The sequence below is a fragment of the Eriocheir sinensis genome, chromosome 27 (genome assembly GCF_024679095.1).
Source record: "Eriocheir sinensis breed Jianghai 21 chromosome 27, ASM2467909v1, whole genome shotgun sequence".
NCBI classification, from domain to species: domain Eukaryota; kingdom Metazoa; phylum Arthropoda; class Malacostraca; order Decapoda; family Varunidae; genus Eriocheir; species Eriocheir sinensis.
Genome location: NC_066535.1, coordinates 798562 through 811047, shown reverse-complemented (window position 1 = coordinate 811047; position 12486 = coordinate 798562). Strand labels below are relative to the sequence as shown.

The following is a 12486-nucleotide window of genomic DNA, read 5'->3' as shown; positions in this document are numbered from 1 at the left end:
CTTGTCAAATGGAAAAGTCGCTGGATTGTCGTGGTCGAGAGTCGGTACAGTGTGAACGGGGCTTTAACTCATTGCCGGGCACTCACATAAATAGTGGAGGTATCAAAAAACCCTTTTGATATGTTGAATTTAAGGCATTTCTAAGACATTCTTACTCGTGAACATGTTTCGATTTGACGCATCCATCCATTGCAAAGTTGCAAAGTTGAACGGGCTAATGGCCCAACTTGCGGGTCTGGGCTATTTTGCCCGTTTTGGTATAAGATTTTTCTTTAATTATTTTATTAATTTCAAAATTTTCTTTGATTGTAAATACTTTTCTGTAAAAGTTATAAGAATCATTTGTCATAAGAGTAAATTTTCCTTATAAACTTTACTAAATGAATAATGAACTACTGAGTCATTTCGGAGGCAAATGAGAAAATTCCCTGCTTTTTTATAATTTATTATTACATGTACAAACAAAAAAATAGCAATAGACGTGTCAGGTGTTCCACATCCACTGGGAAAGGTGGAAATCCATCACTGGGCAGCTGGTGGTGTCTGCTGGTGGAATGGAGCAAAGCAGTTCCTTGTGTCCGACAGACAAGGGGTGATCTGGCAGATTGCATATCCACCTGAACAGGTGGATATCTCCCTTTATACCGCAGTGCCTGCAGGTCTGCCGCATAGGGACGTAGTGGGACATGTGGTGCACGGCGGTGTCCTACCTTTCAGCGGGAGTTGCGATAGATGCCCTCTGTCCCTGCTTCGGTGGGGAGATATGTGGAACAGAGGAGCTCCACGTGGGCCTGGAGACTACTGCCCTAGTACCTTTAAAAATGAGGCTCTTTAATGAAATGTCTGTCACTTAACAAATTCTGATTCTGATGGTGTAGGTTACGTCCCGAGGTAAAAATATACAGAAGGTCAAAATTGCTTCCGAACATAAGCTGTGCCTTGACGGCGGTTTCAATCAGAGTTATATACATAGTTATATACGTATATAACTCTGTGGTGTCAATCCGTACGTCCCTTCAATAGCCTCCTAATCTTATTGCTGTGCGTCCTGACAGCTGTCTGCAAGAGCGGCGAGTCTGAGTAAACAAATGCCGCCATGGCACAGCTTATGTTCGGAGGCAATTTTGACCATCTGTGTATTTCTGCCTCGAAACGTACTCTACATCATCGGAATCAGAAGAGCATGTAGATTGAGGATCTGTACTTAAAAAAGTGATGCAACAAAAAAATAGCTGAGTATTAATGAGTTGAAGGGAAATAAGTACAAGAAAATGTTTATGCGCTACTTCATTTAACTCTGATTTTCGCATATTTGTGTTTTATATTATTGTTACAAATTTATGCCAGTGTGATGCAGAATTTTCTCAGGAAGACGATGGTGATCTCAGTTTTTCTTAATAATGAATGGTGGGGTCAGGAAACCGGGTGGGAGTGAAGTGTGTGAAGTCGGTTTTAGATGAACTGGGCACACCCACAGCCGCTGCGGCGGGCTACGGGCATCACTCAGCACAATGCAGGGAGGCAGGGAGATGGGGGACGCGCAGTCTTGTAAGTCTGTGGCCACAGCTCATTTTGCATTCGTTTCGCACGATTTTCGTCTCTACGGCTGTGTTTTCTGGGATGGAAGTATTGCCCAGTCCTCCAGCCTATTCATACTTGAATATCTGTCTACTTTCTTCCATGACTAAGACTTGCAGTGGGCAAGATCCCATGTACGTGCAGGTATGTGCCTCGCATTAGTATTTCACATCCAAAACTTCCGCGGTAAGTCACTTGATGTTTCCGTACGTCAGGCAGCAGCTCGGGCCATGTTGCGGGCATCACATTCATAAGTAAGCATGTCTTTACTACACAAAGCAGGTGACGTCACTTATTCTGACTTTCGTGAGGTTTCATATTTATTTCTTTACGTTTATTTCATGGAGGCATAACTTGCATTATTTCTTTCAGTTTTAATAATGACAGAGATTTTGTGGGTGTTTATTACACTAGCTCAATTTTGTGAATCAGAAATCACAGAAATATTACCAGAGTATGTATGAATGAATACAAAGATAAGCACACACTTTGATGTAACTCTAGATTGTTTCGAGGGTCATATAGGAAAAAATCAAGAGAGGCTACTCTTTAGCCCACTACCCTGGCTCGAGACACAGAAACAGTCCCTGGACCAAGTTTGCACCGCTTGAGTGGTGATGTTAGGTGCGCCTATTGGTCGTCTCCCCATCGCCTGTCCTAAAATAATCCTGCAGGGTGCACGGCGCTCCCTCAAGGGAGTTTGAGAGAACCTCAACCACATATCCCACCATATCTACCATATTTCTGGCGAACAATGGATGCACCGGCACGCCAGGAATGGGATGCACCTGTCACTCAAGAGAATTAAGGTTCTCTCAGATTTCCATGAGCGACAGTATGCCATAATTCATTTTTTACTTTGCATTTGCAAGTACATTAATCCTCATGTTTTTTTTTCTCCACAGGTACTAATGGTGGTAGTAACGCTGGTTACAGCTACAGAGCAAGTCTTCAACCAGCCGTGAGTAAAACTTATTTGAGTAATATGGTAGTGAAATCAGTCATCTCAATCTAGAGCCTCTGCAGATTCACACACACACACACACACACACACACACACACACACACACACACACACACACACACACACACACACACACATCCCATAGCGTAGTGATTAGCATGCTTGTCTGACAACCAAGAGGTCACGGGCTCGATTCCCGAGCGGAGTGGAGAGATGGATAGTTTTCTTTAAATCCGTGCCCCATGTCCACCCAGCAATGATTTAATACCGGGTGCTAGTCGGGGGTTTTGTACCACCTCCCGGTTGTGTTTGAGTGTTTTGTAGCTTCAGCCGTACCCAAAGATCTGCTTCCTAAGCACTGCAACACTCGCTTTGGCCCTTGACCCTGTTGTAGAAAAAAAAAAAAAAACATTACCTCGGGAAACAGGGCCAGTGTGACATCCGGGTTACCATAGTTTACCTTCCCCTGGTTTCCCTAGATACCCACTTATCGACCAGTTGGAAAGGGAAGATAAACAGCTGTGTGAACTGCACGCCGATTGCCCAGGCCGGGATTTGAACCCGGGCTCGAAGATTCGTGGCTAGGCACGCTAATCACTGCACCACGAAGGCACTATCTGTCTATATATCTGTCTATCTATCTATCTATGTTTTTTTGTGTGTGTGTAAATTCGAGCCTCACCCTTTAATCATACAAATCTTCTCTCTCTATATATATCCAACTATCTAAATGTCCATGTCCCACTCCTAGTTAGGTCGCCTATCGACCTGTCTATTTATCTATTCATTTATTAATCTAGTCAACTATCGAGATATTGATACACACACACACACACACACACACACACACACACACACAGGGGAGGCGGTGGCTGAGTGATCAACGTGTGGGCGCGGTGTCCTGGGAGACCCTGGTTCAAAACCGGCCCGCCGCTACAAGCTGATAATTTTCAGTCATTGCAGAGTGGCTTAAGACTACCTACATGCTGTCCTAAAGATTACTTATCAAATCAGACTCTAGGTATACTCTCTAAAGAGGATGAAAGATGAGCTCCGGGAAGCAGCATGAACCAAGCAAGATGGCGCCACTATAAAACACTAGTCTGCGTCATTACGGGCTGGGACCACCATGCCCCACTAGGAAAGCCGACTGGGACTATTGGCCGAACACACACACACACACACACTCCGCTCAATCGGCTAGAGCGCCGCGCTGCAAGGCTTCACGGCCAAACAGGCGGCGGTTCGAGCCCCGCTCAGGCCGGATTTTTTCCGTTGACTAGGAGTGATTACTGTCCCCCCTTGAGCAAGGGGGATGGGGTGTGTGGTGTGTGAGGTCCTGGCAGTACCCAGAGATCGACGGTAATGAGCATGCACTTGCTCGTGTTGGGAGGGTACCTGCTGACAAAAGCGAGTCCAACTCTTAATCAGGCTGTGGTGAGTTACACACACACACACACACACACACACATACACGCGCAGATAGATAGATAGATTTTTATTGACCATAAATTCGAGTAAATGATAATAAAAATTTAATACAAATACCATAACTATGTAAAACGTTGAACAAAATGTATTCATTTAATATTTTGTTACAAAAATAGTTTTTTCTACTTCTTGCTAGGTCGTCTATTCCTGATCTTTCCATAGGTACCAGTACTACAAGGCCGATGGTGCCAGCTTTGTGTATGGATATCCGTTTCCTGAGTATCTGACTCACGGCAGCCCCTTTCATTATGTCAACACGTATGGTGAGTGGGTCAGCGTTCTGTCAGTGCCACCAAATATGGCTGTTTTTAAACCCTTCGTTCCTATTTGGTGAATTACAACTTTTGAAAGTCGAAACATAAATTTTCTTGATGCTTTCTGGCTTCCTCTCTTTCTTTATAGGTAACACTTAATTTGCTTTTATAACTCTTTCTCTCAAAAAAAAAAAAGAAATCTAAATTGAAATAATGAGCCTCTATGCATATTGATTATCCATTAGTTTCATTTTACTTTAGTTGTATGAAATATCATTATTTCCATCTTTTAAGATCAAGTTTTACAATTAAACCTGCAGGTCAGCCCACCTTCCTGGCTCCCCCGCTGCTCGGCCTCGGGGCTCCTGTTCAGGTAAGAAGCATGGCAGAGCAACAACAGGGTTCAAGAGCTCAAACAGGCTGATAGAGCACAAATGAGGAACTGCCTCACCTCCCCTACCTTCACCCCTTCATCTCACATCCTTATTTTACCCTAATGGCAGCAGTCACTGCAGTAATAAGCTTGTAAAGATTTTCCTGGACATACAGTATATATGCTTACCGCTTTATTCACATTGTTCAGATACTTAGGTGTACGTTTTTATTATCCTCTTGGGATTTTCTTTTTATTTTCTGATACTGACTATTTTGAGCTTTAGCTGCTGTTTATTCAGTAAATTGATGATTAGTATGTATATTTCCTGAGCAACCTTTTCTCTGTTTACAATATGATTTCAGAGTGTTGCGAAACGCGAAAGAATTAATAAACTAATACGGTAGTGTTTAATGGAATCATTGTCTGATGCAGTACAATAAGTATTAATGATTTTGTCCTTCATTAATCTTTAGCTATATGCTATATACATGATCTCTTTCCTTATACTAGCCAATATCATCGCCTGCTGTGGGACTGAGGGCACTACCAGTTCCTTCTGTGTCAGCCAACGTGCATGTAGAAGAGCAGCAGCTGCAGCAAATTAATAATGAAGACAGAATGAGGTCTTCTTTGTCGCCCATGCTCAAGCTGGCGGTTGACGCTGGATTCGTGCGAGCATCGGGAAGCTCTCAATCAGGCTCTTCTCAGTATGAAGTTTCCGAAGAGCTGGCCAAGGACGCAGGCAGTGTGTCCGAGCTGGCGTATCGTCTGGGGGCCATTCCTGTCGCCGCCGTGCACGACGTTCAGATGCGGCCCAATGAAATTATCCCCGAGGAGAGTTTTTCCCCCGTACTGCATCACAAGAGCATGCCTCAAGTCACCAGGTACACTCTCGAGGTGCCCGTCCAGTAGTCTCACCAAGTCAGGAACCATTTGGCTGATATATGAAATGTATGGATCGATATTATCTTGATAGGCTATGGTGAATTGCTGCTTTGGAACACAGTGCACGTCGAGCCACAGCTTCTTAGTTGCTCCTTTAAGGAAGCCTTCGTATCGTTAGTGAGTGTATTCGGGTACTCCATCAATTGGTGTCCCCCGTTGTTATCAACTATAGTGCTCGAAACGATAAACAGTTGATCACCTGTTAATTGTTATTTATAGGCAATGGGCGTCAATGGTCCCATATATTAGTCTTAATTTTTTTTTCAGTTTCATCAATCTCAAAGATTGTGACCACAGGAGAGAGAGAGAGAGAGAGAGAGAGAGAGAGAGAGAGAGAGAGAGAGAGAGAGAGAGAGAGAGAGAGAGAGAGAGAGAGAGAGAGAGAGAGAGAGAGAGAAATTAGAAGCTTTGATAATATAAAACTAGAAAATAAAAGTATTTTGTATTTTTTCAATAATCACAGGTAAAGAAGCTCCAACTGATAAAAACAAACATTCTTTGTGTCAATGTATTTCAGTGACTTAAGATGGTGTCATCACATTCTTGGTTAAATCACTGGTCAACAAAATGAAACTTTTTTTAATCATCAGAGATGCAAACTGACTTTTCTGTGTTTATTTTTTATGCTGATTACGGATCTGAAGTCCGCTTTTCTCTATCAGGTCACATTTTAATGTTACTGATACCTGTTGTTTTAACGTACAGGGTATGTAAACTTGTAAAGCATATCTGTATAAGATTTATTGAGTACAAGATATGACACTTACATGGCTTTTTATTGTACAAAATCAAAACTATTATGTACAAAATAAAGTTAGAATGTACTCTAATGAATTACAATTTAAAATCTTTGAGATTCAGACTTTCTTCTGTTTTGTTTTTTCTCAGGTTCATCCCTGTATAACATCCAGCAGTAGTCAGCTAACGTTCCTGCATTCCAAAATCCTTGATATCGTTGTTCCATTGATGCAATATCTTGATGAAAGCGTTCCCCTTGCTCATCAGACACTGCTCCAAGGTTCTCTGCAAAAAAGTCCAGGTGTGAATCAAGGAAATGGACTATCAGTGACATCCGACAGCCCATTGCAGCATAGGAGTCTAGACTCTAGAAGACATTTCACTCCATTTCTAAACTAGAGATCTCTTGTTGCCTAGGAAGTTTTCACAGAGCCATTTGAAGGATTCCCAAGCTTTAAGCTCTGTCTCATCCAGGGTTGTGAGGAAGTTGTTGTCCTTCAGGAGTTCTTTTATCTGCGGACCTACGAATAAGCCTTCCTTCAGTTCTGCCTCTGTGATTTTTGGAAACTTAGCCTTCACATATTCGAAACCTCCTGAGCTTTTGCTAGCAAGTCTCTTCACGAATTGTTTCACGAGGCCAAACTTTACGTGAAGAGGGGAAGGAGAAAATTTTCTGGGTTTACAAGTGGCTTACCTTGGACGCTAAAAACTCCCGGCTCATATGATTTTCGCAGGGGCCACTCTGATTGCACATAGTGCTTGGCAGTTGCTCTTATTAAGCCCATCCCTTAGTCCATTTGAACAAGCTGAGCAGATGATGTGCGGTGCCCAACTCTTATCTTGATCTCCAAGAGAGTATCCAAATTATAAGGCCCCTTTCACACTTGCGGGCACGGAGGTGGAAGGAGGCAGAAGAAAGACAGAAAAAATGTAATGAAAGCCAGGGAAAGCAATGTCATCTGGAGGAAAGGAGAGACAAAAACAGAGCTGGAGAAGGAAGGGAGATAAAGGAATAAAGGTAATATAATGAAAGACCAAAAATTAAGATAGATGGCAGAGTAAAAAGAGAAAATGGGAAAAAGGAGAGAATGGAGAGGGAAGATGATAGAATAAACATGAGGGAGAAGAGCATCAAAATTCTTCCTATAAAGTTAAAAACAAAAAGTGAAACAGGAAAATGAACGCACAACAAATCACATTGAAATCAACCAGGATACTGAATGAGTTTTCTTCGGAGATATGCGCGGGCCGCGGGCATCGCCCGCACCGTGTGAAAACACACTTTGAACACTATACCCTTTGCTGCTATGCGCGTGCGCGGGCCCGCAGATGACCCAAGGGGGCCCCGCGTTGAATTTTGCCCGCGCGCGGGCGACGTCCGCGGCCTGTGAAAGGTTATAAGCGCGGACGCGGGCATCGCCCGCAACTGTGATGGATCTTCTTGATTTCAATTGTGATGACACGTTGCTGAGCTTTGGTGGTAAATGAACCACAGACATAACAAAATATATCAGGACTGTTCTTGCAGTGCCTAGACATACTGAATAGAGTTTGATGATGGTGATGATGATGGGAGACCTGAAACAAAAAAGTAAAGTTTTTTAAGGTAAAAAAGATGATCGATGAAATATTTTGTGAAAAATACTTGACTCAACCATCTAAAATAATAATGGAAAACATAAAATTACATAATGCACACAATTGGTCATAAAATACCAATCAGCATTTACCTGTAAAAGACGTTTACATATAGTGATGCTGCTGATCGGAGTTGTACGCTTCTCTTATCTCATCAGAAAAGCTGTGCCTGATTGAAGGAAACCGATTATTTTTTTTTTTTTAAATCAGCGGGCAAAACAAAATTTTAAACACCACATAATATCCCTGATGAAAATTGGCTGTTGACCAGTGATATATTAACCCGGTAGCAGCGACAGGCCAAATTTGTGGCTTTCACGTATTAAATAGCGACGGGCCAAATTTGGCCAATTTGTGTCATTAAATAAGATAATAGATAGACTGATCATAAAATGCTTTGATATATATTATATATATATGAAATTGTGTAATTAATTTATTTTTTTTTCTCATTTTTTCGCTTAGAGGATAATGATGACATAGGCGCTGCTACCAGGTTAAAAGTGTTCACCGAACATCCCCATCGATAACTTACATAACTCAAATTTAAAAGTTCAATGACCTCAGTACTTCATCGAAGATAGGCACACTTTTAATTAAAGAAAACAATTATTGCAATATATATATATATATATATATATATATATATATATATATAAATATATATATATATATATATATATATATATATATATATATATATATATATATATATATATATATATATATATATATATATATATATATATATATATATATATATATATATATATATATATATATATATATATATCTATATATATATATATATATATATATATATATATCTCTCTCTCTCTCTCTCTCTCTCTCTCTCTCTCTCTCTCTATATAGATATAGATATATATATATATATATATATATATATATATATATATATATATATGTATATTGGGAGATTTCAACGTTCACTGCCAGCTGTGGCTTTCATCCTCAGTACCGGTTTCTCGCCGGGCCAAATGTCAACCCCAGGACTAGTGAGTCGGTTGGAGACCAAAGTGGAAGATTCAAAGAAAGAGGTAAGGGGACTGAGGGAGGATTTGAGGGGATTCGTAAACATTGTCGATGACTTGAAGAAATGATTGAATGCAAGAGGTGAAGAAATTTAAAAAAACTATGGGAAGAAAACAAAAAATTAAAAAGAGAAATGCCAGAGATGATGATAATGATGATAAGATAAAGTCGGTGGTCAAAAAAAGGTAAGGGAAAACAGTGGCGGTGAAATGGAGGTGGAAAATAAGATTAAGAAAATGATTGATGTGAAAAGAAATGTATGAAAAAAATAAAAGGAAAAGGAAAAAGGGAGTTTCAAAGAAATTCTAGAATAACAATTAACCACTTCTGACCTTCATTCTGATCACCAGTATGGGTTCCGCAAGTGGCGTTAAACTGGTGATCTTGCTTTCCTAACTGACTCTTGGTCATCCTCTCTTAGCCGTTTCGGTGAAACTTTTGCTGTTGCGTTAGACATATCAAAAGCCTTTGACAGGGTCTGGCACAAATCTTTGCTTTCCAAACTACCCTCCTACGGTTTCTATCCTTCTATCTGTACCTTTATCTCCAGTTTCCTCTCTGACCGATCTATCACTGCCGTAGTAGACGGTCACAGAGCTCTCTTGAACAAAGTAGAGTCAAAGTCTTTTCGTCTCATAAACTCCCCTCCTCATACTGACAATCTTTTACCTCTTAAATTCCGCCGCTATGTTGCCTCTCTTTTTATCTTCTATCGAGATTTTCATGCTGACTGCTCTTTTGAACTTGCTAACTGCATGGCTTCCCCCGTCCTGCCGTTGGTAAATTTTCAATTGTTGGTGGTAGCGAGTGTTCTAAGTAGTAATCGGTTCACGGATAGAGAAAGTCATATCCGCCAGGGTTACTTTATTGGGCAAACATCACAGGTCATTAGGACAAGCACAGCACATAGAATAGGTGTTTGTTTGTGTATGCGTTTGTGTGAATGTTGTTTGTGAGGTTACCATTTAAGTTTTGGTGTATGTGTGGAACAATGTGTAAAGGTGGACAACAAAAGGACATGGACGGACAGTCAAAGATAAACGAGTACAAGAAAAGTTAAACAATGAAGACGAGACAAGACAGAGACAATACAAATACACTTAATGAGTCTGCTCTGCAGCGCCCATTTTCTTACGTGTCACTGAGGGGAAGGAGCACGCAGTTTGATCGGTGACTGCTACAGATTACTCTCCCCAAGTGACGAGGAAGGAGGAACGAAATCTTCCTTGGTGCGGGAGCGCTGTGGCAAACGGTGTTGCGTTGCGGTGAGTAGCGTTGTGCGATGAGTTGCGCTGAGTAGAGTTGCGTTGAGGTGCGCGGTAAGTTGCACTGAGTAGAGTTCAGCTACGGTGAGTCGAGCTGGAGTGAGTAGTCTAGTGACAACAGCTACGGTAAGTCGAGCTGGAGTGAGTAGCGCGTAGAGGATAGCTTCGGTAAGTCGAGCTGGAGTGAGTAGCGCGTAGAGGACAGCTACGGTAAGTCGAGCTGGAGTGAGTAGCGCGTAGAGGACAGCTACGGTAAGTCGAGCTGGAGTGAGTAGCGCGTAGAGGACAGCTACGGTAAGTCGAGCTGGAGTGAGTAGCGCGTAGAGGACAGCTACGGTAAGTCGAGCTGGAGTGAGTAGCGCGTAGAAGACAGCTATGGTAAGTCGAGCTGGAGTGAGTGGCGCGTAGAGGACAGCTAGGGGTAAGTCGAGCTGGGAGTAGGCGCGTAGAGGACAGCTACGGTAAGTCGAGCTGGAGTGAGTAGCACGTAGAGGACAGCTACGGTAAGTCGAGCTGGGTGAGTGCGCGTAGAGGGACAGCTACGGTAAGTCGAGCTAGAGTGAGTAGCACGTAGAGGACAGCTACGGTAAGTCGAGCTGGAGTGGTGGCGCGTAGAGGACAGCTACGGTAAGTCGAGCTGGAGTGAGTGGCGCGTGAGGACAGCTACGGTAAGTCGAGCTGGAGTGAGTGGCGCGTAGAGGACAGCTACGGTAAGTCGAGCTGGAGTGAGTGGCGCGTGAGGACAGCTACGGTAAGTCGAGCTGGAGTGAGAAGTGGCGCGTAGAGGACAGCTGCGGTAAGTCGAGCTGGAGTGAGTAGCGCGTAGAGGACAGCTACGGTAAGTCGAGCTGGAGTGAGTAGCACGTAGAGGACAGCTACGGTAAGTCGAGCTGGAAAGAGTAGCGCGTAGAGGACAGCTACGGTAAGTCGAGCTGGAGTGAGTAGCACGTAGAGGACAGCTACGGTAAGTCGAGCTGGAGTGAGTAGCGCGTAGAGGACAGCTACGGTAAGTCGAGCTGGAAAGAGTAGCGCGTAGAGGACAGCTACGGTAAGTCGAGCTGGAGTGAGTAGCGGAGTGACAACAGCTACGGTAAATCGAGCTGGAGTGAGTAGCGCGTAGAGGACAGCTACGGTAAGTCGAGCTGGAAAGAGTAGCGCGTAGAAGACAGCTACGGTAAGTCGAGCTGGAAAGAGTAGCGCGTAGAGGACAGCTACGGTAAGTCGAGCTGGAGTGAGTAGCGCGTAGAGGACAGCTACGGTAAGTCGAGCTGGAGTGAGTAGTGGAGTGACAATAGCTACGGTAAGTCGAGCTGGAGTGAGTAGCGCGTAGAGGACAGCTATGGTAAGTCGAGCTGGAGTGAGTAGTGGAGTGACAACAGCTACGGTAAGTCGAGCTGGAGTGAGTAGCGCGTAGAGGACAGCTACGGTAAGTCGAGCTGGAGTGAGTAGCGCGTAGAGGACAGCTACGGTAAGTCGAGCTGGAAAGAGTAGCGCGTAGAGGACAGCCACGGTAAGTCGAGCTAGAGTGAGTAGCGCGTAGAGGACAGCTACGGTAAGTCGAGCTGGAAAGAGTAGCGCGTAGAGGACAGCCACGGTAAGTCGAGCTAGAGTGAGTAGCGCGTAGAGGACAGCTACGGTAAGTCGAGCTGGAGTGAGTTGCGCGTAGAGGACAGCTACGGTAAGTCGAGCTGGAGTGAGTTGCGCGTAGAGGACAGCTACGGTAAGTCGAGCTGAAGTGAGTTGAGGGTTGTGTGCAGCTGCAGTGAGTCGAGCTGAAGTGAGTAGCGCGTAGGGGACAGCTACGGTGAGTCGAGCTGAGATGAGTAGCGCAGTGAGGACAGCTACGGTAAGTCGAGCTGAGGTGAGTTGAGTGGTTGGCTGTTTAATAGATCCTGGAACGCTTGAATCCGCGCTCCAAAATCGCGAACCACGTAGACGGGTCCTGAGCAGACGAGTGGTGCTCTGAAGGACACCGCTGTTGAATGTCGTCGTCAGGTATGGTGAAGTCGAACGGCGTGGAGATGGGCGAAAGGCACTGGCGTAAACGCGCCGGGGGCCACGGCATTCAGAGAGTGCGTCGAGGGAACTGCGTGTGGAGGCGCTAACTGCCAGCGTGTCAGGGGCCTCGGTAGTCGGCGAGAGTAGAACGACTGCGTGTGTTAAAGGCGCCAGCTGCCAGCGTGT

At 43.8% G+C, this 12486-nt stretch overlaps 1 protein-coding gene across 2 annotated transcripts in view; it reads left to right on the top strand.

The window, feature by feature from the left end:
- The window catches only part of LOC127003972 (uncharacterized), a 37160-nt gene extending 30786 nt beyond the window's left edge, over window positions 1–6374 (top strand). For both annotated transcript variants that reach the window (XM_050871051.1, XM_050871050.1), the window contains exons 2-5: window positions 2484–2539; window positions 4196–4296; window positions 4608–4660; window positions 5174–6374. In XM_050871051.1, the coding sequence (XP_050727008.1) occupies window positions 2484–2539; window positions 4196–4296; window positions 4608–4660; window positions 5174–5575 (612 nt within the window). In that variant the 3' untranslated portion in view covers window positions 5576–6374. The remainder of the gene's footprint in view (window positions 1–2483; window positions 2540–4195; window positions 4297–4607; window positions 4661–5173) is intronic.
- The last annotated feature ends 6112 nt before the right edge of the window (window positions 6375–12486 follow it).